The sequence below is a fragment of the Chiloscyllium plagiosum genome, chromosome 7, assembly GCF_004010195.1.
Source record: "Chiloscyllium plagiosum isolate BGI_BamShark_2017 chromosome 7, ASM401019v2, whole genome shotgun sequence".
NCBI lineage: Eukaryota > Metazoa > Chordata > Chondrichthyes > Orectolobiformes > Hemiscylliidae > Chiloscyllium > Chiloscyllium plagiosum.
In genome coordinates, this window is record NC_057716.1 from 61,648,298 (window position 1) to 61,670,824 (window position 22,527).

General features: G+C 40.6%; 1 protein-coding gene across 4 annotated transcripts in view; it reads right to left on the bottom strand.

The window, feature by feature from the left end:
• LOC122551638 (potassium voltage-gated channel subfamily H member 7-like) overlaps positions 1–22,527 on the bottom strand; it is a 461,508-nt gene that overhangs the window by 86,437 nt on the left and 352,544 nt on the right. For 3 of the 4 annotated variants that reach the window (XM_043693876.1, XM_043693875.1, XM_043693878.1), the window contains one exon: positions 8,248–8,673. The exons of the other annotated variant lie outside the window; for it this stretch is intronic. In XM_043693876.1, coding sequence (XP_043549811.1) covers positions 8,248–8,673 — 426 coding nt within the window. The remainder of the gene's footprint in view (positions 1–8,247; positions 8,674–22,527) is intronic. 4 annotated transcript variants of the gene reach the window in all.

Genomic DNA, 22,527 nt, shown 5'->3' on the forward strand with positions numbered 1-22,527 from the left:
ATATATCCACTGTTCAGATTTCAGTTAGCATGAGTAAATAACCAATTGGTTGGGTGCACATGAGAAATTGCAGCCTCTGATTTTCCCTCCCATGCAATGGATAAACTTTGCCCCGCTTCTGTGCTTTCTTAAAATGGCTGCACATTATGACTGGCAATCACTCTGGAGAGGTATAAATCAAAATCTCTGCTCTCTGGCTAGTCTTAAGAGACATGTCACTCACTGCAATGTCAAAGTTCTGGGTATTAATGTGGAAAATGTGCGTGATTTCTGAGTATATCTCAAGTTGTACATTAATTCTATTTGTGGTACCTTTTAAAGTGCTAACCTCTAATATTCACAGAAAGAACATTCCGTTTATAGAAAATCAATATTTTTAACTTGAATTGTAACTAAAATGTCAAATTCATTGGTGAGTTAACAACAGTTTATTGCTGTCAAAATGATATCTGCTGGAGGTTTAGACTTAAATTGACCAAAATAAATATCCATTTGTTCTTCACAGCAAGTAATATTAATTTTATATTACTGCCCTTTCGAAGCACAGCTGGCAAATAAGACTGTCAAAGCATTGAATGCTCACACAAACTATTGTGGACTGTTATAGTATTCTCTTGTGAGGTTCAGAATGAAAAGATTTGAGTCACATGAACAGCCTGAAGTTGAGCTGACAGAGCCAGCTTTTTATGGAGAGTCTCTTTCACCACATACCAAAAAGAAATCTCTGAGACAGTTCATGAACTTCACAAAAACACTTTAAAAATTGTGGTGATGGTAAGTGAAGAGTCTTATCAACTTTTGAAAAGGAATTCCAAAGCCATTAAGAAAAGGTTTCATGTTAAAGTTTCATAGTTCAATATGGTTGTCACTTCAACACAATTTAGTTTAGATATGTCAGTTTAGCACACCAAAGACTGAGTGCAAACTTTCCCTAAGTAAATAAAAGATAAACAATAGAAAATTTCTTTCACTGAACCCTTCCACCTCACATTATTTCACCACACTGGTGGGATGCAGCTTTGGTGAGGAGTCATTTTGTGTTCTCTGATCTTCGGCTGAATGAACTCCACCAAAAAATAGTTTCAGGATCTGCCGCCTTGTCCTACCTCAGTCACAATGGGGATTAAACCCTATGTGTTGACAGCAATCTGACCCCCATTAGCAATTCAGTCAACTGATTTAACCAGCAATCCCACCCCCCACAAAAGCTTGAGTTGCCATGACAACATACTGTGTTACATGTTACTCTTTCTTGCTCGAGCCACTTCCCATTGGCATATTTGGAAGGATTTACAAGATGCTAGTTAACCTGTTTGGCTGAATTATGAAAGCATTTTCCTTGGTCAACAAGTCAGAAAATGGCACTTGTACATGAAGCTTCTAGTTCAGAGTCAGCACACCGCACCATGAGGCCTCATTTTTTAGTACGTGAATAATTTCCTCTGACATGAACACGAATATTGGAAGAAAGGTGGCACAATTCCATCATCACATGGAAAACTCTATTCTATTTAAAAAGTCTATTTAAATCTCTTTCTATTCTTAGCATTTACAAGCTTTGCAGATTGAAGAGGATGCAGTCCATCCCGACCTGTAGATACACATCTAATGTAAAGATCTTTGAGTGTGCATCGGTGGAAGGGAAATTATTGGAGTAGATTCTTAGGAACAGGATTTCCTCACATTTGGTAAAGAATGGATTTAATACAAAGTCAGCATGGCTTTGTGCGCGGAGTCCTTGCTTCACAAATTTGATTGAGTTTTTTAGGAAGTGACAAAGATGCTTTATGAGGGTAAAGCAGAGGATGTTGTCTGTCTGGATTTTCCTAAAGCATTTGACAAGGTGCCCCATGGTAGGCTGGTGCAGAAGATTAATGTACTGAAGCAAAATGCTACCTGTTACTGGACATTCTTCCTCATTTGCTCACAGGTTCAGTATACAGATGAACCTGTATTTATACTTTTAAATACTTGCATCCAGGTTGGCTGGGCACTGATCACTAGGAAAGAACAGACCTTATCTCGTCTTTTCCAGAGACTTCAAAGCTTAGTTAATTGCTGCATTCAGTCATTACTCCCATTTGGTAAAAGAACATCATTAAGGATGAACAAACAAAACTGTTGGCACCGAGTATCTTTGGAAGTGAAATGAAGAACTTCTGTGAAATTAATTGTATTTTTAAGTAAAACACTGAAAGTTAGGGGAAAAACAAAGGGGCAGTAGTTTTTGAGTTTGGAGGAACTTTAGCGCATAGTTGAAATGTTGAAATTTAGAGCATTCCAAATGTCTAAACATTAACTTGTTCTCATTTATATCATAATTATTGTATAATTTGTAATCCAATTATGTCTTTGACTGCTTATATCACAGCAATATTATAGGAATGGAGAGCTTTAAAGCACTTCAACATGAATGCAATGAGTGTTATCTTTCAAGGAAGAGATCATGACAGTTACCATTGGAGAGCCACAAAATGGTTTAGTGATGGGAGAGGGCCAAATAACTTGCATTTGTGATTGTCGATCAAATTAGGAGCTTCTTCACCTAAACTCCAAAACCCTGAGGTGGGATTAACAATCCCAATCTTCCAACTTTAAAACTATGAGTTTGATTGTGTTGTTCCTCATGTCCCATTGAAATGATGTGAATATTTTCAATGCCAAGATTGACCCTTTTCCATCAGCTCCAGAAAATTAAATGAGTCAGTGCATGAAAGCAAAATGCTTTGACTTGTGCAACAGCAAAACATTTGAAGTTAGGTTCTTGGTCAAGAGTAACGTTTCATAGAGAGAAACTTATGAAAAAAGCTTTCAGTTATTGTTTCCAATTTAAGTATATTAGATTTGTCTGTTGTTATAACGTCGGACACTGAGGGCGACCTTATAGAGGTTTATAAAATTGTCTTTTTCCAAAGGTAGGGGAGTCCAAAACTAGACAGTATAGATTTTAGGTGACAAAGGAAAGGCTTTAAAGGTACCTGAGGGGAAACTTTGGACAGGTACATGAACAGGAAAAGTTTAGTGGGATATGGACCAAATGCAGGCAAATGGGACTAGTTACGTTTGAAATACCTGATTGGCATGAATGAGTTGGATCAAAGGGTTTGTTTCCATTCTGAAAGAGTCATAGAGTCTTAGAGTCAAAGTCACAGTGTTACAAAATTGGCTTGAGTCAGAGAAGACAGCAGATAGTTGTGGAGGGGTGTTTTCCTGACTGGAGGTCTGTGATTAATGATATTCCATAAGGATCAGTGCTGAGACCTTGTTTGTAATATATATAAATGATTTAGATGGTCTGCTTAGTAAGCTTGCAGACAACATGAAAACTGGTGGAATTGTGGATTGAGAGGAAGGTTGTCAAAGGATGCAGCGGGATATAGATCAGTTGGAAAGATGCGTGGAGAAATGGAGCTTAATTCAGACAGGTGTGAGGTGATGTATTTTGGGAGATTAAATATAAGAGGAAAGTATACAGTAAATGATAAGACCCTTAGGAGCATTAATGTACAGAGAGATCTTGGGGTGCAACTCCATAACTCCCTGAAAATGACAACATTAATAGATAAAGTGTTAAAGACACTGTATGGCATGCTTACCTTCATCAGTCAGGACATTGAGTATAAAAGTCCACAAGTTATGTTGCGGCTGTATAAAACGTTTGTTTTAGAGTGGATATCTGGAGTCTTTTTTTTCAGGATGGAAATATCATTTAGTAGTGGGCATAGGTTTAAGATGAGAGGGGATAAGTTTAAAAGAGATATGCATCACTGGTTTTTTACACAGAAGGCGGAAGAATCCTGGAACATGCTGCCAGTGGAGATGGTACAAGTAGATACAACAGCAATGTTTAAAAGGGATTTACACAGACATATAAACGTGCAGACAATGGAGGGATATGGACCATGTACAACAAATGGGATTAGTTTAAAATGGTATCATAGTCTGAACAGACATGGTGGGCTGAAGGGCCTATTCCTGTGCTGTACTGTCCAATTTTCTTTTTGTTTTACATGAGTGCGTGACTAAAAACATAGATGGCAATCAGAACTGAAACATTATGTAGCCTTTGTTGATTGCATTGGTAACAAGGAAGATAGCTGATGAGGCACATCAGCATTCCTCAGTCATAAATATGGTTAGCATGGAGGAATTCAGCACAGTGATATTCTACATCCTGCTGAGTACAGGAACCTGCACCATAGGATGCCCCAAATTGAAATACAAAGATGTGCTAAAAGCCCATTGCTGAGATTGAAAGTAGTTCCCACTACATTGGGAAAAAAAGCATTGCTGGATAGATCCAGATGTATAAGTCTCTGTCAACAAGCAACCACAACATTTGAGGAGACCAGAGTTAGGGACCAGCAACAATGCTGCAAAGCAAGTGTCTTCATCCACTCCTCTGACAGTGATGTTATATGGATTATTTGCACTCGATATGTAAATTAAAATTTGGCTAAACAGCACAAATGACACTCATACCAACCAAGATGGTGAACAATTGATATTGTTGCTGAAACCCGTCCACCGAAATGGCAAGAAAATCCATCACATTGCAAAATTAACAAGCTAAGCTGCAGTGTTCATTTCAAATCAACTGGTAAATTCTAGATGCAGCTCTACACATTGTGTTCCAAGTACTACACAGGCTCATCCAATCCCAAAATGTTGAGCAGGAATTTTCCCTCTTCCTCCAGAGGCACCACCTTTCTCTGCCATTCACCACTTTCACTTAGATAAATTAGTCAGTTTGATCATCCACATTGAAAGAAAAATGAAAAGCATTATAGAAGTGCATTTCATTCTGCATTTATACGAGTGCCACTTTGGCATACACCTGCAAAATCACTCAGCACTGGTTAGCTGATCCCATCTTTCTGGATTAGAATGGTGCTGGAAAAGCACAGCAGTTCAGACAGCATCCAAGGAGCAGGAAAATCAATGTTTTAGGCAAAAGCCCTTCATCAGGTATTCCTGATGAAGGGCTTTTGCCCGAAATGTTGATTTTCCGGCTCCTTGGATGCTGTCTGAACTGCTGTGCTTTTCCAGCACCGCTCTAATCCAGAATCTGGTTTCCAGCATCTGCAGTCATTGTTTGCACCTAGCTGATCCCATCTTGACAGGAGACATTGAAGCCTAATACCCCCGCCTATCAGTTTCCAAAAAGGAGTCTTACAACAGAGTACCTCTAGCTTGCTTTCACTTGGTAGGTCATTCCTTGGTATTGCAGGAATGTTGCTCCATATTTCGGAGAGAACATTTAAATATTAGGTAAATGATTCTGGAGTGACATTGGAAAATCTCAATCGTTATTTTCTGTGGGGATACCATGTATGGACGTTAACTTTGAAGTTGACCGTGGATGTTTGCAAGATACCTGCTTCAGATTGGAGAGTCGGTAGGATGTAAAGCCGAACTGCAGAGACTGCAATCGGGAGACTGGCTGAAATGCTTGTAACTATCAGCCAAAATGACCATAATTGCAATCCTACTCCACTTCCTCCTGAAATCCCACCCTGGTGCGGGTTGAGTGGGGCTATGATGGTGAAAGCTGTTGTGGAGGAAGGGGCCAGGCTTAAAGGTAAGGAACATGGGGTGCCCGACACCGGCAGCTGGGGGGCAGGATAGAGGCTATGGCTAGCAGGAGGCCCAGAGGCTGAGTCTGGCAAGAGGACCAGCAGCTGGGCCCAGACTGGAGATAGAGAACTGCTGAAGCAGTAGCAGGATGAGAGTGCTGCAGGCATAAAAGGAGGTTATAATCAACCAAATGAATTTTCTAGAAGACAAATAGTTTCAACCTGGGACATGTAGAAAACTGAAGTAAAGGAACTCAATGATGGTGGTAAATCTTTGCGAGGTACAGATTTCAAAGTGCTGCTGAGCCTTGCAAGTTGTTTTTGCATGATAAGAATGCATTTGTTAGGAGAGGGAAGCCTTTTGTGGTGGGGTCGTTGTCACTGGCATGGCAACAAGAGTGCGCCATGCGCGCAATGGTAGCAACCTCCTGGTGATCAGAGGCAGCAGCAGCAGCAAGCTTGTGACTCCTCCTGACAATCAGGTCAGCAGCAGCAATGGTGGCAAAACTCCTCCTTGCAATCAGAGGGGGTGGCAGCTGTATGACAAAACTCCTCCCAGCCCCTGAGTTGGCAGCAGCAGCAGGAATGTGGCTACTCCTGGTAATCAATGTGAGACCCGCAGACGGCCGAGCATTCCATACACCTTTTTTGAGACAGCACTTTAAGAACATCTGAATGTTTTCCTTTCCTTAAGATCTGGGCATTTTTTTTTTCTCCTTTTGGTTCTGTTTCTTTTATTTCTTCCCCTTTTTAAGAAAAGAATTCTGGTGCTGTAACTAAGATGGCACCAGAGAATGGTGACTTTATACACTTTTCACTGTACTCTTGAATTCCTATATTGAATAGACATGACAATAAAATCTAATTCTAATTGGGCTAATTTTGTCCATTCCAATGACAATAAAAAGTAAACAGTAAATAAAAGGCAATTGGGCTCTGAAACAACAAAGGTAGACATCAATTGCCACCACCTCCACACCCCTTATCACAGCCAAGTTGCTCCGATACAACTATAACAGAAGATGCCCAATCCCAAAAGCAAGGTCAATGTAACTCCATCGGTCTACCAATTACTGATCTGTCAGCCTTCTTGCAATTATGAGCAAAATGGTAGAAGTAAACATCTAACCTGCCATCAAACAATATTTACTCAATAAAAGTCTGCTCAATTGAAACATTGAAGCTGGCAAAACAATTTGTTACAACCTTTATCCTGTTTTGGAAGAATAGGTGAATAACAGAGGAGAAATGATAATGACCTGTCTTGAGGTCAAAGCAGCATTCAGCTTGTATGTCACTAAGAAACTGTGCCAACATTGAAATCTATATACATCAGGAAGAAATATCTCCAGTGGTTGGAATCATACTTGATGCAAAGGAAGTTCATTATGGTTGTTGAAGACCAATCATCACATAGGACATCGCATCAGGAGTTTTTTTTTTAAGTAAAACATCCCTAGCCTAACAATATTCAGCTATTTCCCCAATGATAATTCTTCATAATTTTAGCACTCATTATCATGCATTCAAGAGAGCATTCCTCGGCAACGTGCAAGAAGCTAGTAATGATATTTGGGCTGACAACTTTTACAGTCACCACCATCATGAAGTTCCTCACATCAACCTCTTGGGATCACCATTTACCAAAGTTAGCTAGATGAGCCATATCAATACTATGACAATAAAAGAAGGACAAAACTCCAACAAGTGGCTTAGTTCAACAGGATGGTGAACAAGTCAGTGCTCACCTGTAGCTGTAACTACAGTTGGAAAATTCCAAAGCATCCAGGACATTGGAACAGAAGTTGGGCATTCAGTTTTTAAGCCTGATTCCATCACTCAAGTAGATCACAGTAGTAAACATTAATCGCATTTATACAGCAAACACTTATTCATTTACTGCAGTCTAATGCTGAGCACATACCTAATCCTGGGAACGTGTCCAATGTTCCAACAAATTTGGATATTATTTGTATTCAAAAATTTCTCCAAGTTCGTGGAGACAAAGGGGAGTTTCAAGTTCGCTTGAATTTTATGTCGGATTGTAACTTTAACTTTAAGGTTCTTTAGCTTGGTAAAGTTAATTCTGGAGACCTTTGAATTAAGATCAATTCTGCCCTCAGAAACTCTGGTGCTCATCACTACTCCATCCTTAGGATTGTAGCTGCTGACATATTAAACCAAGCTGCAGGGGTCACAGATTTGAAACATTTAACAGCAGATTTAAATCCATTTACATCTAAATTCTTGATATAAACCATCCGCAGCTAGCACCATTTTACTTTTGAATTGAACTTCAAGTGGTAAATTTGGTACTTTCTTATGCCAGTCTAGAAAAAAATTTTTTTTTTTCTTGAACATGGAACCTACCTGATTAAGTTAAAAGTTACTTTGAATAATACATGCCAACCCATCTATTAGGACATAAAATATAATATAGCTAGGTTTCTGATTTCACAAACTTTACTTGTAACACCAGCAAATAACACCACACGTTTCCTCCTGTTCACAGTGAATAGTAAATTTAGATATTTTACTGAGTGGAAAAGTTAAGCCAATCTCAGACAACGAAAATACTTTTTACCCTTCATCTTGAAATTCTAAACATTCTGATGCTTTTAGAATATTATTTTCTATAAATATGAAGCTAATTGTAGTAGATAAGACTTACTTCATCTGACCCAGATCCAAAAATCAGCAGGTCAAAAGGTATAGCAGCAACCATGTCAATGAGGAACCAGCCTTTGAAGTAGTGAATTGCAATTTTTGCTGGATGACTAACCACTTCTTCATTTTGATTTACATATGTTGTTCTGAAGTTTATTAGAATATCAATAATGAACATAATATCCACTATTAAATCTACAACATTCAATGGGCTGCAGGAGTATCCACACTCTCTTCTCTTTTGCTCCTCCCTGTCATTAAGTAAAAAGGCTGCAGAATAGGGAGTGAAGATTGCTGTATAAATTACTAGTAGCAGAATTAGCCAGTCCCACACAGCCTTGAAAGGACTATAGTGTAGGATGGTGAGCTTGTGGATGCGAGGAGTTTGAAGCTTGTACTCTGGTAAAACGTCAGCTCCCAGGGATAGAACCTGTAAGGTGCAGAAATGGAATAATGTCAAAATGATCACTACTTTTAGGTTAACCCAATTTATCTTTATTATGATAAAGATTTCCATTGTAAGGTTGACAGTTACTGAAAAAATAATTATAATTCAACCAGAAAATATATGATCGCATATTATTTACAATATAAGATTTTTAAAATCTTTTTTCTCGGGTACACAGGATGTTCATAGACCATTCAGCCTTTTGAGTCTGTCTTTGCCATTCTCTATTCACACTGAAATCTATTTACTTGAATCCAAACTTCTTGAAAACTTACTGTCTTGAAAGGTACAATTGACCCAGAAGTTAGTTTGTTGGAAAAGAGGGAGAGAAGGCTTAAATAGTTCTGGTAGAATTGAGGGAGAATTTCAACTCCCCTATTGACAGAAAAGGAGTGCAGGAGCAGTTAAAATGAAATGGCTTCATTGCCCAATCTGTTTATGCCAATAAGCTTCCTGCTGGGCTTCGATTGCAAACTCACTTATAAATAAAGAAGAAGATCCCATTATGTACAGGGGATGCTATTGTCATTTTAAACTGTTCCAGAGCTGCCCACGATGTATCAGGAAAGCAGCCAAGCCCATTAAGGTACTTTTTAAAAATCCTCACAAAGTCTGGGAAAAATAGGAGTCCTGTTCCAGGTGTTGAAAGATTTCTTAGGGAAATCTGCTATTCCTATCATGCCCATTCATGCCACTCGTGAAACAGACATCCCTGCCTTTCCATGACTTACCTTACTGCTGGCAGACTCTTTCTGGCTTTTGGGATACCCAATTTTTGACCATTCCTGACAGCCAGCAGCCAGAAACAGCCTCTGGCTCTCAAGCGAGATACTTGGCAATTAACATAGATTTGGCCTCCAAATCCCAATCCTACATTGGACTGGTGGCTATTTCCAGCAGCTTCCCATTATGAGTTAAACAAGACTTCAAGGTTTCAGTCTGAGAGAGGTCAAGAGCTTTGAACAATGCAATATTTATTTGCTTATTTTTCCAACATAACTTTGGAAGTGGAAAAGTTATACTATTTTCCTCTAGATGGCAGTAATGTCACTACGATATTCAAAGTTATTAAACAAAAATCAGATGGTAAAAATATCCTCCAGATTTTATGTAAAGCATCTGAAGTTATACATTTCTGTGAATTAAAAATATACAAGTTCATCTCTCGTAGTGTTGCTACTGGACAAAATTAAGAGTCGTCTCTTTTCCTTATTTTTCTCTCAGTTAGTTTGTTTTCCTCTTTTTGCTTTTTACATGCATTCCCTTACACCTGGAATAGTTGTCGTACACATTTCCCCCATTAACATTTTTGTACCTTTCAACTTATTTTCAAGCCCAAATCATAGTCCTACTCAAGCTGGGGAGCTGTGTAAAACATGGTGTCCCACTTGAATCTGAGCTGAACTTCAACCGTATCCAACTTGTCACCAAGACTGACTATCCCCACCACTGTTCACTAACCCCAGCTGTACTTCACCTGCAATGCCATTAAAACTCTCATCTAATCATTTGTCAACTGCAATGCCAATATTTCCAATAAGTTCAAAGAGGAAAAAACAGCACATGTTGGAAATATTTAAGGAGGGCTTCTGTTCTTGATTGCCAGCAGCTGCAAGATTTTGTTTTAGGTTTTCCATTAACTTCTAAACTGACTTCCCAACCAATATCCTATATCTGATTCTGTATCATTCTTAGTTCATGTATCACCTTTCTTCTTGCTGAGGTCAACTGGCAGTATTCTCTAGCTCCTTGTTTCAATGAACAAGAGCCTGATATGTTTTATTGGCCCTGCTGCTTATGAGACTGCGTATGTTAGTGACATAAGACAGAAATCTAAATAGGGTACATCCAGAGTGGAGAGATGGTTGTCTTAGAAAGCAGTATTTCAGCAACACAATTATGAATCCTGAGTCCTATACCTGATGGCAGCCATAAGGAGTGATCAACTAAGTGTTGTATCAGTATAGATATTCTGACAGTGACTATAATTTGCTCTATGTTTGAGGTAAAAACAATGACTGCAGTTGCTGGTAACCAGAGTCTAGATTAGAGTGGTGCTGGAGAAGTACAGACCAAAATTTGCAAGAAGCATCAGTAGCATATTGCAAGGATAAAATATTAGAAGATTTATCTCAAGCAGAAATCTACTGAAGCTTGGTGGCTATCCCAGTTGAGTCACTGCTCCAGATGCAGCAGTTTGAAAATGAAAAAGGCCCTGAGAGAGATGCATGTGCAAATTGTAGAAGAAGCATTTCCAACAATATTGAAGCAGCAAGAGCATGTACAACTGCTATGAAATGTGGGAAAATGATAACAGAACTAGATCACTCACCTCTCAGTTCAAACAGTCCTGCTATTGTCTTAATTCGGCAATAATGAGGACAAGATTAGGGCAAGCTGTGAAAGTTCCACAAAGACTTGCCTCCTAAAAATAAGCACTACCACAGTTGTGTGGTTGTGTGGGGGTATTTAGGGAAAAAAATCCCCCCAAGAGATTTAGAGTCTGCTCAGTTTAGGGGACTGACTCTGTGCTGAAAACAATATATAACCAGGAGATTTAAAGTCTCCTCAGTTTAGAGTACTGACTCAAAAGAAAAAAAAAGACTGGCCTCCTGATGTTTGGACTTTGAGGTGATATGGATAGTGGTGGTGGGGTGAATATGAAGTGAGAATGTCAATTGTTTAAAGAAACTAGGTGCTCTGCTTCCTCCCACAGTCCAGTGCAGGTAAGGTGGATTGATCATGCTAAATTGTCCATAATGTCCAGGCTCGGTGGATTAGCCATGGGGAAATGTGGAGTTAGGGAGAAAGGGTAAGGGTTGGGTCTGGGAGGGATGCTCTTTGGAGGGTCAGTATGGACTCAATGGGTTGAATGGCTTATTTCCACACTGTAGGGGTTCTCTGATCTAAGTGGTGAAACAGTTGAAATTGAGAGAAACCTAGGGGGCTGTGTGCAGGGTTGTTTATGATCTTACTTCATTAAAATACATGTTAATAAATGATGACATATAAGATGATGTAACATCAGAAGAAGATGGAATAATCTACCTTAGAAAATGGTGTCCCAGAGAAAAATATAATGCAAATAGCGCATAAATAAATGAGTTTTTTTGAATTCTCTGCACTTGGGTAAGGTAGGTATCGAGATGCAGCATTCTAAGAATGGAGACAGGACTGTCGGAGGAAGTAGCCTTTCAGCAGTGTCGTACAGAACTCCCAAATTCTCAATCTTGTAGCAGCATGAAGACTGATCAACTAAGGACTACATTAAAGACAGATCAAACACTGCACTCCTCCACTGCAAATCTATCCAACTCTATACCACTAGTTATACCCTCCTAGTTTTCTGGATCTGACAAATTATCCACCAACATTCCACACCATGTCTCATCAGGATCTAACCTGGGATAACTGGCTCTGCTCCTTGTAATCTTTGTGATCATTTACAGCTTCCAATGATCAATTTTGTTTTGCAACATTATTTGACCAAAGCACCATCCTCAACAGTTTTACAAAATAATGGCATGGAAGTTTTTTTTCTTTGATATTTTCATACTATGGGAGCACAACTGGCAAGATTTGTTTGTTCATCCCTAATTGGGGTCTCAGTACGATGATGAAATCATCTTTTTGAACCATAGCAGTTCATTTAATGCAGGTATTCAGTAGGTGTTGTTAGGAATGGAGTTTCAGGCTTTTGGCCAATGACACTGAAAGAAAGACAAATTAGAACCAAGTCAGGTTAGTCAATGACTTGGAAGTGAGCTTGCAGGTGGTGATGTTCCTGTGTTTGCTGCCTTTATCCTTTGAGATGGTGAAGAATTTGGGCTTGCTAGGTGCTGCTGAAAGATGATTGGTGAGATGCTGCATTGCATCTTGTACTTGGTACACAGTGTTGGCACTGTATGTTGGTCATGGAGGGAGTGCGTCTTTAATGATGTGCATGGAATGCTAACTGAAATGGCTTTTGTTGCCTGAGTGATGTTGAGCTTCTTGAGGGTTGTTGGAGCAGCATTCATCCAGGCAAGTGGAGAGTATTCCATCATACTTCTGACTTGTGCCTTTTAGATGGTGGACAGTCTTTGATGGGAGAAGGTGAGTTGCTTGTTACAGAATTACACAGAAAAAAGCAGGAGTCAGCCATTTGGCTTTGTGGGCATGCTTTGCCATTTAATACAATCATGGTTGATCATCCAAACATTACTCTGTTCGACTTGCTCCCTACCATAACCTTTGATCTTTTTTAGTTCTAAGACTCTATCTAATACTCCCTTGAAAACATTCAATGGTTTGGGCTTAACTATTTTCTGTGGTAGAATTACACAGGCCTACCATTCTTGGAGTGAAGAAATTTCTCCTCATCTCAGTACTGAATGGTCTACCCCATATCCTTTGACTGTGACCCCTGGTTCTGGACTTTCCAGTCATCAGGAATATTCCTGCATTTACCCTGTTGAAATTTTCAGAGGTTTTGATGTGATCTCTAATGCTCAGCCTCTAAATTGCACCTGTAGCCTCAGTATTTATGTGCAGGTCCAGTTAAGTATCTGGTTAATGGCAACATTGGGGTCTTAGCAATAGATTTAGATTAGATTAGATTAGATTACATTACAGTGTGGAAACAGGCCCTTCGGCCCAACAAGTCCACACCGACCCGCTGAAGCGCAACCCACCCATACCCCTACATTTACCCCTTACCTAACACTACGGGCAATTTAGCATGGCCAATTCACCTGACCTGCACATCTTTGGACTGTGGGAGGAAACCAGAGCACCGGGAGGAAACCCACGCAGACACGGGGAGAACGTGCAAACTCCTCACAGTCAGTTGCCTGAGGCGGGAATTGAACCAGGGTCTCTGGCACTGTGAGGCAGCAGCGCTAACCACTGTGCCACCGTGCCGCCCACTAAGGGAGATGGAGATGGAGATGGAGATGGTTAGATTCTTTTTTTTGCATTTGGACATTCCCTGATACTTTTGTGGTGCAAATGTTATTTATCATTTGTCAGTCAAAACTGGAACATAGTTCAGGTCATTCTGCATTTGTACATATCTGCTTCAGTATCTGAGGAGATGCTAACGGTATTGAACAAGGTGTAGTCATCAGCAAACAAACCAGTACTAATCATATGATAGAGAGCAAGTCTTTGATAAAGCAGCTGAAAATGACTTGATCTAGGATCCTATTGCAGTAACAGCCTGGGATGGTCAGATGATTGAACACCAGCAGTCACCACCACCTTCCTTTACTAGTTGCCAAAATGCCTTTCACTCATATGGATATGTCAGTCCCTTGATTTGTATGGTTTGCAACATGATGATGGATTTCTGCATGTATCAACCATAATGGCATGGACTGCAGCCAGGAATCTAATGAGGGGAGAAAACATTTATGTATTGTTAAGATAATTCAAACTCTCTGTGGTGAGTGTCCAAATAGGAGGACTCCCACTGCCCTATACAAACCAACAGTTGGTCTATCAATGCCAGTGTGGTAGCCTGTCAACATGGCATGAACATTCCTGCATTATTATTAAAATATAAGCAGTGGGCCCTTCATTGACTCTTAGTTGAGTCTACAGTGGTCAGACTGCCTCTTAACTATTTCCTCCAAATGTTAAAATAGTTGCAGTAGTGGGGAGGTGACAGGCACAGTATAACCTTCCAATAGCCTCACCACAACTGTTGGCTCCCTCCCATGGGGTGTAAAATTCTGGCCTATATTAGACACCAAGACATTGAAAGAACATATTATTCTACAATCTAAGTACTGAATGTTGAAATAATCTAGACGATTCCTATCTGATGCCAAGTTTATAAGCTGTTGCGAGAATCATTAAATTAAATGAAGTTGGTAACCTAAAAGTAAAATTGGATAAATTATCAAATAAATGCTGTGGCGAAAAATGTAATTGGAACTTTGTAATGCAAATATTTTGCATTGTGTTTGCCAAGGAGTGTACATTATCGCAAAGTGTATGAAAGATTTTTACTATACTGGCATGCTGGTTAAAACTTAAATTGGAAGCCCTTAACACAAATATATATATTGGAACTGTCTTCACTTTCTTTATTCTGTCTCAGCAGTTTCCACCTACGTGCACTACACTGAATATCATTTTTCATCTCAATTATCTCTACTCGTCTCATGACTGCAAAGAGCGACTTGCTGAAGCATATCACAGCCACTCAAAATAAACATGGGTTTCCCTCAATTTCTCACTCATAATACTCACAGATTCAAAACAGTAAATAGCTTACGGCATAGATTGCATAGAAAATATCAGAGGAGAAATCATTTATTGTGACATGATGTTTCTCGAACAAAAGAATGTTCCACATTGTTACAGGTTTTGAGGAAAGTCATAGATTTTGCCTTTGTTATTGAACAAAATAAAAACAAAAAAAGAGGAGCAGGAACAGATCATTTGGTCCTATATCTCAACTCCACCTTGTCTTGATATTCCTAAATCCCTGAATTCTCTTAGTACCCAGCTTTCTATTCACCTCCGTCTTGAATATACTCTACAATCTGAGTATTCACAGCTCTCTGAATTAAAGGATTCTAAATATTCACAACACTTTGAGTAGAGAACTGTTTCTTCATCTCAGTCCTAAACATTGATCCTTTATTCTGAGCCATGACTCCATGTTCTAGATTCCTTAGCCAGGCAAAACAATCTATCAGTTTCAAATCTTTTATGAATTGTATATCTTTTGATGAGATCACCTCTCATTGTTCTAAAGACTAAGAAATATAGGCTGGTGAACTCAATTGTGCCATGTCAGATAAGTCCCTTATTCCAAGAATCAGTCTTGTTTGTCTGACAAAGAGTGTATCAATACACTCTTGTTTAGGTAAGGAGATCAAAACTGTACACAATAGCCTATTTCAATTCATTCCATTAGTATCAAGATATAGTTGGAGACATTGGATATTGCAAAAGCTATGTGCCCTGACAGCATTCCAGCAATAGTACTGAAAACTCGTACTTCAGAACTTGCTGCAGTCCTAGTCAAACTGTTCCAGTACAACTAATACACTAGGCATCTTGCTGACAATGTGCAAACATGCCCAGGTATGTCATGTGCACAATATACAAGACCTATCCAACAGTCAATTATTATCTGATCAGTCTACTCTCAATCATCAGTAAAAAGATGGAAGGTGTCTTGAATGGTGCCACCAAGCAGCACTTGTTTCGCCACAATCGGCTCACACTGGTTAGCTTGGGTTCCTCCAGTGCCACTTACCCCTGCCCTCATTATAGCCTTGGTTCAAACATAGACAAAAGAGCTGAATTTCAGAGGTGAGGTAAGAGTGCCAGCCCTTGACACCAGGGCCAATATGACTGAGTGTGGCATTAAGGAACCTTACTAAACTAGAGTTAATGGGTATTGGCGGAAAATCCTCTGCTGATTGATATCATATCTGGTACAAAGGAAGATGGTTGTGTGGTTGTGGTTGTCAGAGATCAAGCATCTCAACTCAGGACATCTCTGCAAGAGTTCCTAAGGGTAGTTTCTGAACCCCAATGATCTTCAGCTGCTTCATCAATGTCCTCTCCATCATAAAATTAGAAGTAAGCATGTTTGCAGATGATTGCGCAATGTTCAGCACCATTTATGACTCCTCAGATATTGAGGCAGTCCATTTCCAAATGCAATAAGATTTGGATACTACCTAATTTGAGCTGACAAGGAGCAAGTAACATTTGTGCCACCTTAATAGCAAGCAATTGCCATTTCCAATTAGAGGCAATCTAACCACCACCTCTTGACATTTAATGGCAGTACCATAATTGAATCCTCCCTATCAATATCCTGGTGGTTATCAGAAACTGAATTGACTATCCGTATAAGTATCGCAGCCACAAGAGCAGGTCAAAGGCTCAGAATATTACAGTGACTAATTCACTTCTTGACCTCCCAAAATCTGCCTCATTCCAGTTAGGAGTGTGAAGGAATACTCCTCAGTTGCTTGGATGACTGCAGCTCCAGTAAGAAACTTGACACTCTCCAGGACAAAGAAGTCTGTTTGACAGGCACCATAACCACTAACCCGGCCACTGATGCTCAATAGCAACAGTGTGTAAATATAGGAGAGTAAGATGTGAAGAGGATATCTATGATCTTATTAAACGGCAGAGAAAGCTTGAGAAAATGAATGGTTTAATTCATTTGTTTGTGAGTAAAAATCTATCCTGGACAATTCACTCGATTGTCAGTGAATGATTTCATTCTATTTTTATTTCTGTCTGTACAGGATTAGAAGGAAAGATCAATCCAGGATCAAGAACTTCTAAAACTAGTGGAATTGTGTTGTTCATTGATTACCAGGAAATGTTAATGAATATTTGCCATTTTAGGAAACAAGTTCAATTCAGAGCTTATTTGCAATTTAACCACCCTATTCTAATTGCTTTTAAAATCTACATTAACATAATAAAATAAAAACAAAGTACTGTGGATGTTGGAGATCTGAAATAAAAACAGAAACTGCTGGAGAAACTCAACCGGTCTGGCAACATCTGTAGATGGAGAAACAAAGTTAATGTTTCAAGTCCAATATGAGTATTCTTCTGGCTTTTCCCTCTGAGATGAGTCACATTGGACATAAACGTTTGTGCCTCCACAAATGCTGCCAGACCTACTGAGTTTCTCCAACATTTACTGTTTGATTAAAGTAAGATTCCTTTCTGAAGTGCTTTTGTGAAACAAAAATACTCAGGAATGGGGAAGTGAGGGAGACTGGGATGAATTAAATCGTTCCGTCAGAGAAATAGTTGTATTAGTTTTTGCTTAGTTGGTGATACTCCCACCTCTAAACCACAGAAGCTCCTAGGTTAAAGCCCCATTCCGAGGCCTAAGTGCAATAAAGCCAAAGCTGACAATCCAGTGCAGTGCCGAGATTCAGTGCACTTCTGGTGGTGCAGTCTAATGGATAGGCTCCTTCTGCCCTTTCGGGTAGATGGAAAAGATCCCAAGGTATTATTTCAGAAGAGAGTCTTGATTTTTACATGTCAATCTGAGATTTGGGTTCTATTTGCAGCTTCACATGGTGGATGTTTTCTTTCATTGTGATGGATGTAATCAATTTATTGTAGATATGTAAATGTTGGCTGGCATGATACCTTCAGAATCAAATTTGTCATTCAGTGTAATGAATGGTTAGTAATATGCAGTTCAAACATATTGTGGACTTCATGCTCATTACAATGTCATATGACCTAGGCAATGTTATGTATTTTCATGAACCCAGGTGTTTGCACAAAAAAATATTGTGTGTTTTTTCCTGGTTCAAGTTGGATAACTGTCTATCAGCTCAATAATCATGTTCCTTTACTGTTTTCTTCCTTCTTTCTAGCAATGCATCATGCATATGTAGGCAGATGGTAAGAATTGGGAAGAAAAGAGCTGTGTGCATCTGTCGATCAACATGAAAGGTGCTATTGTGAATAAATCATTAACTAAAGGAGTAGCATGTAGATTTAACATATAGTTTGGAGAAGGTTCACTGGGATGACCTTTGGTGTGGAGGGACTGTCTTATGAGAAAAGACTAAACTTGTTGGGACTTTACTCACTGGAGTTTAGAAGAATGAGAGGTGATCTCATTGAAACATGTTGGATTCTTAAGGGGCCTGACAGGGTAAAAACTTAGAGGATGTTTCCCCTCTAGGGGCCTAGGATGAGAGGGCACAGTCTTAAAATAAGGTTGAGATGAGGAATAATTTCTTCTCTCAGAGGGTTGTGTGTCTTTGGAGCTCCTTGCCTCAGAGAGCTGTGGGGGCAGAATCCTTGTATATATTTACGGTTAAAGTAGATAGATGCTTGATCAATAGGGGGATCAAGGATTTTGGGGAAAGGGCAGGAAAATGGATGTGAGGAATGTCAAATCAGCCATGATCCTCATGAATGCAAGGGCTGCTCGATGAGACAAATGACTAACTCTTGTTCCTATTTCTTATGATACTATGGTCTTATGGTCTTATGGTCTATGTAAAAATTACTTTCATTAATCATGGATTTTACAGTGCATGCAGTGTGTTCTCTCAGTGCATTTGATGGATGGTAGTGAAGACAGAAGGTAATATGTTAAATATCCCATTTCTTTTACACATGACACGTTAGAGTACTGTAGACTGCTGCTGGACACTATTTGTTGAGATATACCGAATGTTCTGAATATGATGGGCAATGTATAAACAACCATCACACTAGTAGTATCCTGGATATGTTGTACAAATGGAATTTGGTGAAATAGTCAGTCAGCAGAAGGAAGTCGTGCCCTTGGATATGGAAAATATCAGTCACAATCTTTGACCATAACTCAGAAAGAATCTCATGTGGAAGGAAAGGTTCTGTCAATTGTTGAAGTTGATGTATTGACATATTTCACACAACATCAATGTCCTTATTAATGCTTAGCAAATATTCACACACCAATTGCTTCTTTTTCTGCACCCATGTGACAGACATGTTTTCAAACACATCTTAATGCAGATTATGAATTATTTTCCTTTAAAAATTATGTTCTTAGGCATTCTTAGTTTATCTCTGAATGATCAAAATGAATGCAATAGCTCAAAGATTTTCAGGCCAGATTTATGATCTTTATTAGTGATTGTAGCTGATCACCATGGAACGCAGTTTGCTAAATCTGTTCTGCTTGGCTGTGACCAAAATGTATAAGATCAATGTTAAAACTCTCACTCAATTCAGACTCAATAATGTCCGCTGGTAAGTCTAAAGGAATATCTTTATTCTAAGCATGGCTTGGAAGTTGGCTAACAGCATTGGAGATGGTCATTTGGGAACCTGGTTTGCACTGTACTTCAAAAGGTGACTAGAGGTGGCAGCAGCACAGCATCAGCAGCAAGAGCGGACTGTGTGCAGAATGGTGGCAGCCTCCCAGAGGTCAGAGGTTGCGGCGGTGGACATGGCTCCCCCCAGTGATTGGAGACAGCAGCGGTGGACATGGTTCCTCCTAGAGTAACAGACAGCAGCTTTGACATGGTTCCTCCCAAAGGTCAGAAGCAGCAGCGGTAGACATGGGTCCACCCAGTGCTTGGAGGGGGCGGCAGTAGACATGGTTCCTCTCAGTGATTGGAGGCAGCGGCAGTGGACATGGTTCCTCCCAGAGGTCAGAAGCAGCTTTGGTAGACATGGTTCCTCCCAGTGATTGGAGGGGACGGTGATGGACAAGTTCTTCCTCCCAGTGATTGGAGGGATGACGGTGGACATGGTTCCTTCCAGTGATTGGAGGCAGTGGTGGTGGACATAGTTCCTCCCAGTGATTGGAGGGTGTGGCTGTAGACAAGTTTCATCCCAGAGGTCAGAGGTGGTGGCGATGGACATAGTTCCTCCCAGCGATTGGACGGGGTGGCAGTGGACATGGTTCCTCCCAGTAATTGGAGGGGGTGGTGGTGGACATGGTTCCTCCCAGTAATTGGAGGGGGTGGTGGTGGACATGGTTCCTCCCAGTAATTGGAGGGAGTGGCAGTGGACATGGTTCCTCCCAGTAATTGGAGGGGGCGGCGTGGATATGGTTCCTCCCAGTATTTGGAGGGGGCAGCGTGGATATGGTTCCTGCCAGCGATTGGATGGGGTGGCAGTGGACATGGTTCCTCCCAGTAATTGGAGAGGGTGGCGTGGATATGGTTCCTCCCAGTAATTGGAGGGGGCAGCGGTGGAGATGGTTCCTCTCAGTAATTGGAGGGGGCGGTGGTGGACATGGTTCCTCCCAGTAATTGGAGGGGGCGGTGGTGGACATGGTTCCTCCCAGTAATTGGAGGGGGCGGTGGTGCACATGGTTCCTGCCAGTGATTCGAGGAGGCGGTGGTGGACATGGTTCCTCCCAATGATTGGAGGGGGCGGTGATGGACACGGTTCCTCCCAGCGATTGGAGGCGGCAGCAGTTATAAAGGCAGCATGGATGAAGCTCCTCCCAGTGTTCGGGGCCAGTGGGAGCAGCAGAAGTGGCAAAGGTCCTCCAGCGATCAGAGGTGGCAGTGACAGCATCATCAGCAACAAGAACATGGCTCTTCCTGGTGATCAATACAAGATTAGTGGGCTGACAGATACTCTCGGCGGTAGTTAGGCCCGGGTGGTTTCAGCGGTGGTTCCAAACATCTTTGTGGATATAAGACTTAGACTTTGAGATCTGGACATTTATCTTTGCTTTTGGCTTTCTTTTATTTCTGCTACTTTTTTTAAAGTTCTGGCTTTGTAACCAAGATGGCACCAGAGAACAGTGACTTTGTACACTTTTCCCTATACTCATGTGTTTCCACACTTGAGAAAACGTGACAATAAAAAAAATCAAATTCTAATTTTAAATTGTACCCTTGGATCTTCAAAGGTTGGTGCTGTAGCTGCACTTGTGAGAGATTTTTGGCAGTTCATCATCAGTGTTTATTTGTTAGTATGAACAATGAAATGCTTGCCGAATGAATATGTATGAAACAGTTGCATCCTGAAGACCATAGCAACTGCGTCTCTTTCGGTGTTGGACTGTCATACCATCCTTCGAACCAAATACAATATGCCTGTCATCATGTTGTCGACATAGTTCAAGGCATTTCTGGGATATAGAACATAGAACAGTGCAGCACAGTACAGGCCTTTTAGCCAATGATGTTGTGCCGAGCATTTATATTCATCTAAGATCAGCCTAACCTACACACTTCTCAATTTACTGTCATCCATGTGCTTGTCCAGCAGTCACTTAAATGTCCCTAAAGTCTCTGACTCGACTACCACCCCTGGCAGTGCATTCCACGCACCCACCACTCTCTGCATAAAGAACCTACTTCCAGCATCTCCCCTAAACCTTCCTCCAATCACCTTAAAATTATGACCCCTCATGACAGTCACTTCTGCCATGGGGAAAGGTCTCTGGCTATCTACTCTACCTATGCCTCTGATTACCTTGTACACACCTATCAAGTTACCTCTCTTCTTTCTTCTATCCAGCATGAAAAGCCTGATCTCATTCAACCTTTCTTCATAAGGGGTTTAGATTAGAGTGGTGCTGGAAAAGCACAGCAGGTCAGGCAGCATCTGAGGAGCAGGAAAATCAACGTTTCGGGCAAAAGCCCTTCATAAGACAAGCCCTCCAATCCAGGCAGCATTCTGGTAAATCTCCTCTGCACCCTCTCTAAAGCACCTAGATCCTTCCTATAATGAGGCAACCAGAACTGGACTCAATATTCCAAGTGCGGTCTAACCTGGGTTTTATAGAACATAGAACATTACAGTGCAGTACAGGCCCTTCGGCCCTCGATGTTGCGCCGACCTGTCATACCAATCTGAAGCCCATCTAACCTACACTATTCCATGTATCTCCATATGCTTGTCCAATGACGACTTAAATGTACTTAAAGTTGGCGAATCTACTACCGTTGCAGGCAAAGTATTCCATACCCTTACTACTCTCTGAGTAAAGAAACTACCTCTGACATCTGTCCTATGTCTATCACCCCTCAATTTAAAGCTATGCCGCCTCGTGCTCGCCGTCACCATACTTGGAAAAAGGCTCTCCCTGTCCACCCTACCTAACCCTCTAATTATCTTATATGTCACTATTAAGTCACCTCTCAACCTTCTTCTCTCCAACGAAAACAGTTTCAAGTCCCTCAGCCTTTCCTCGTAAGACCTTCCCTCTATACCAGGCAACATCCTAGTAAATCTCCTCTGCCCCCTTTCCAAAGCTTCCACATCTTTCTTATAATGCAGTGACCAGAACTGTACACAATACTCCAAGTGCGGCTGCACCAGAGTTTTGTACAGCTGTAGCATAACCTCATGGTTTCGGAACTCTGTCCCGCTATT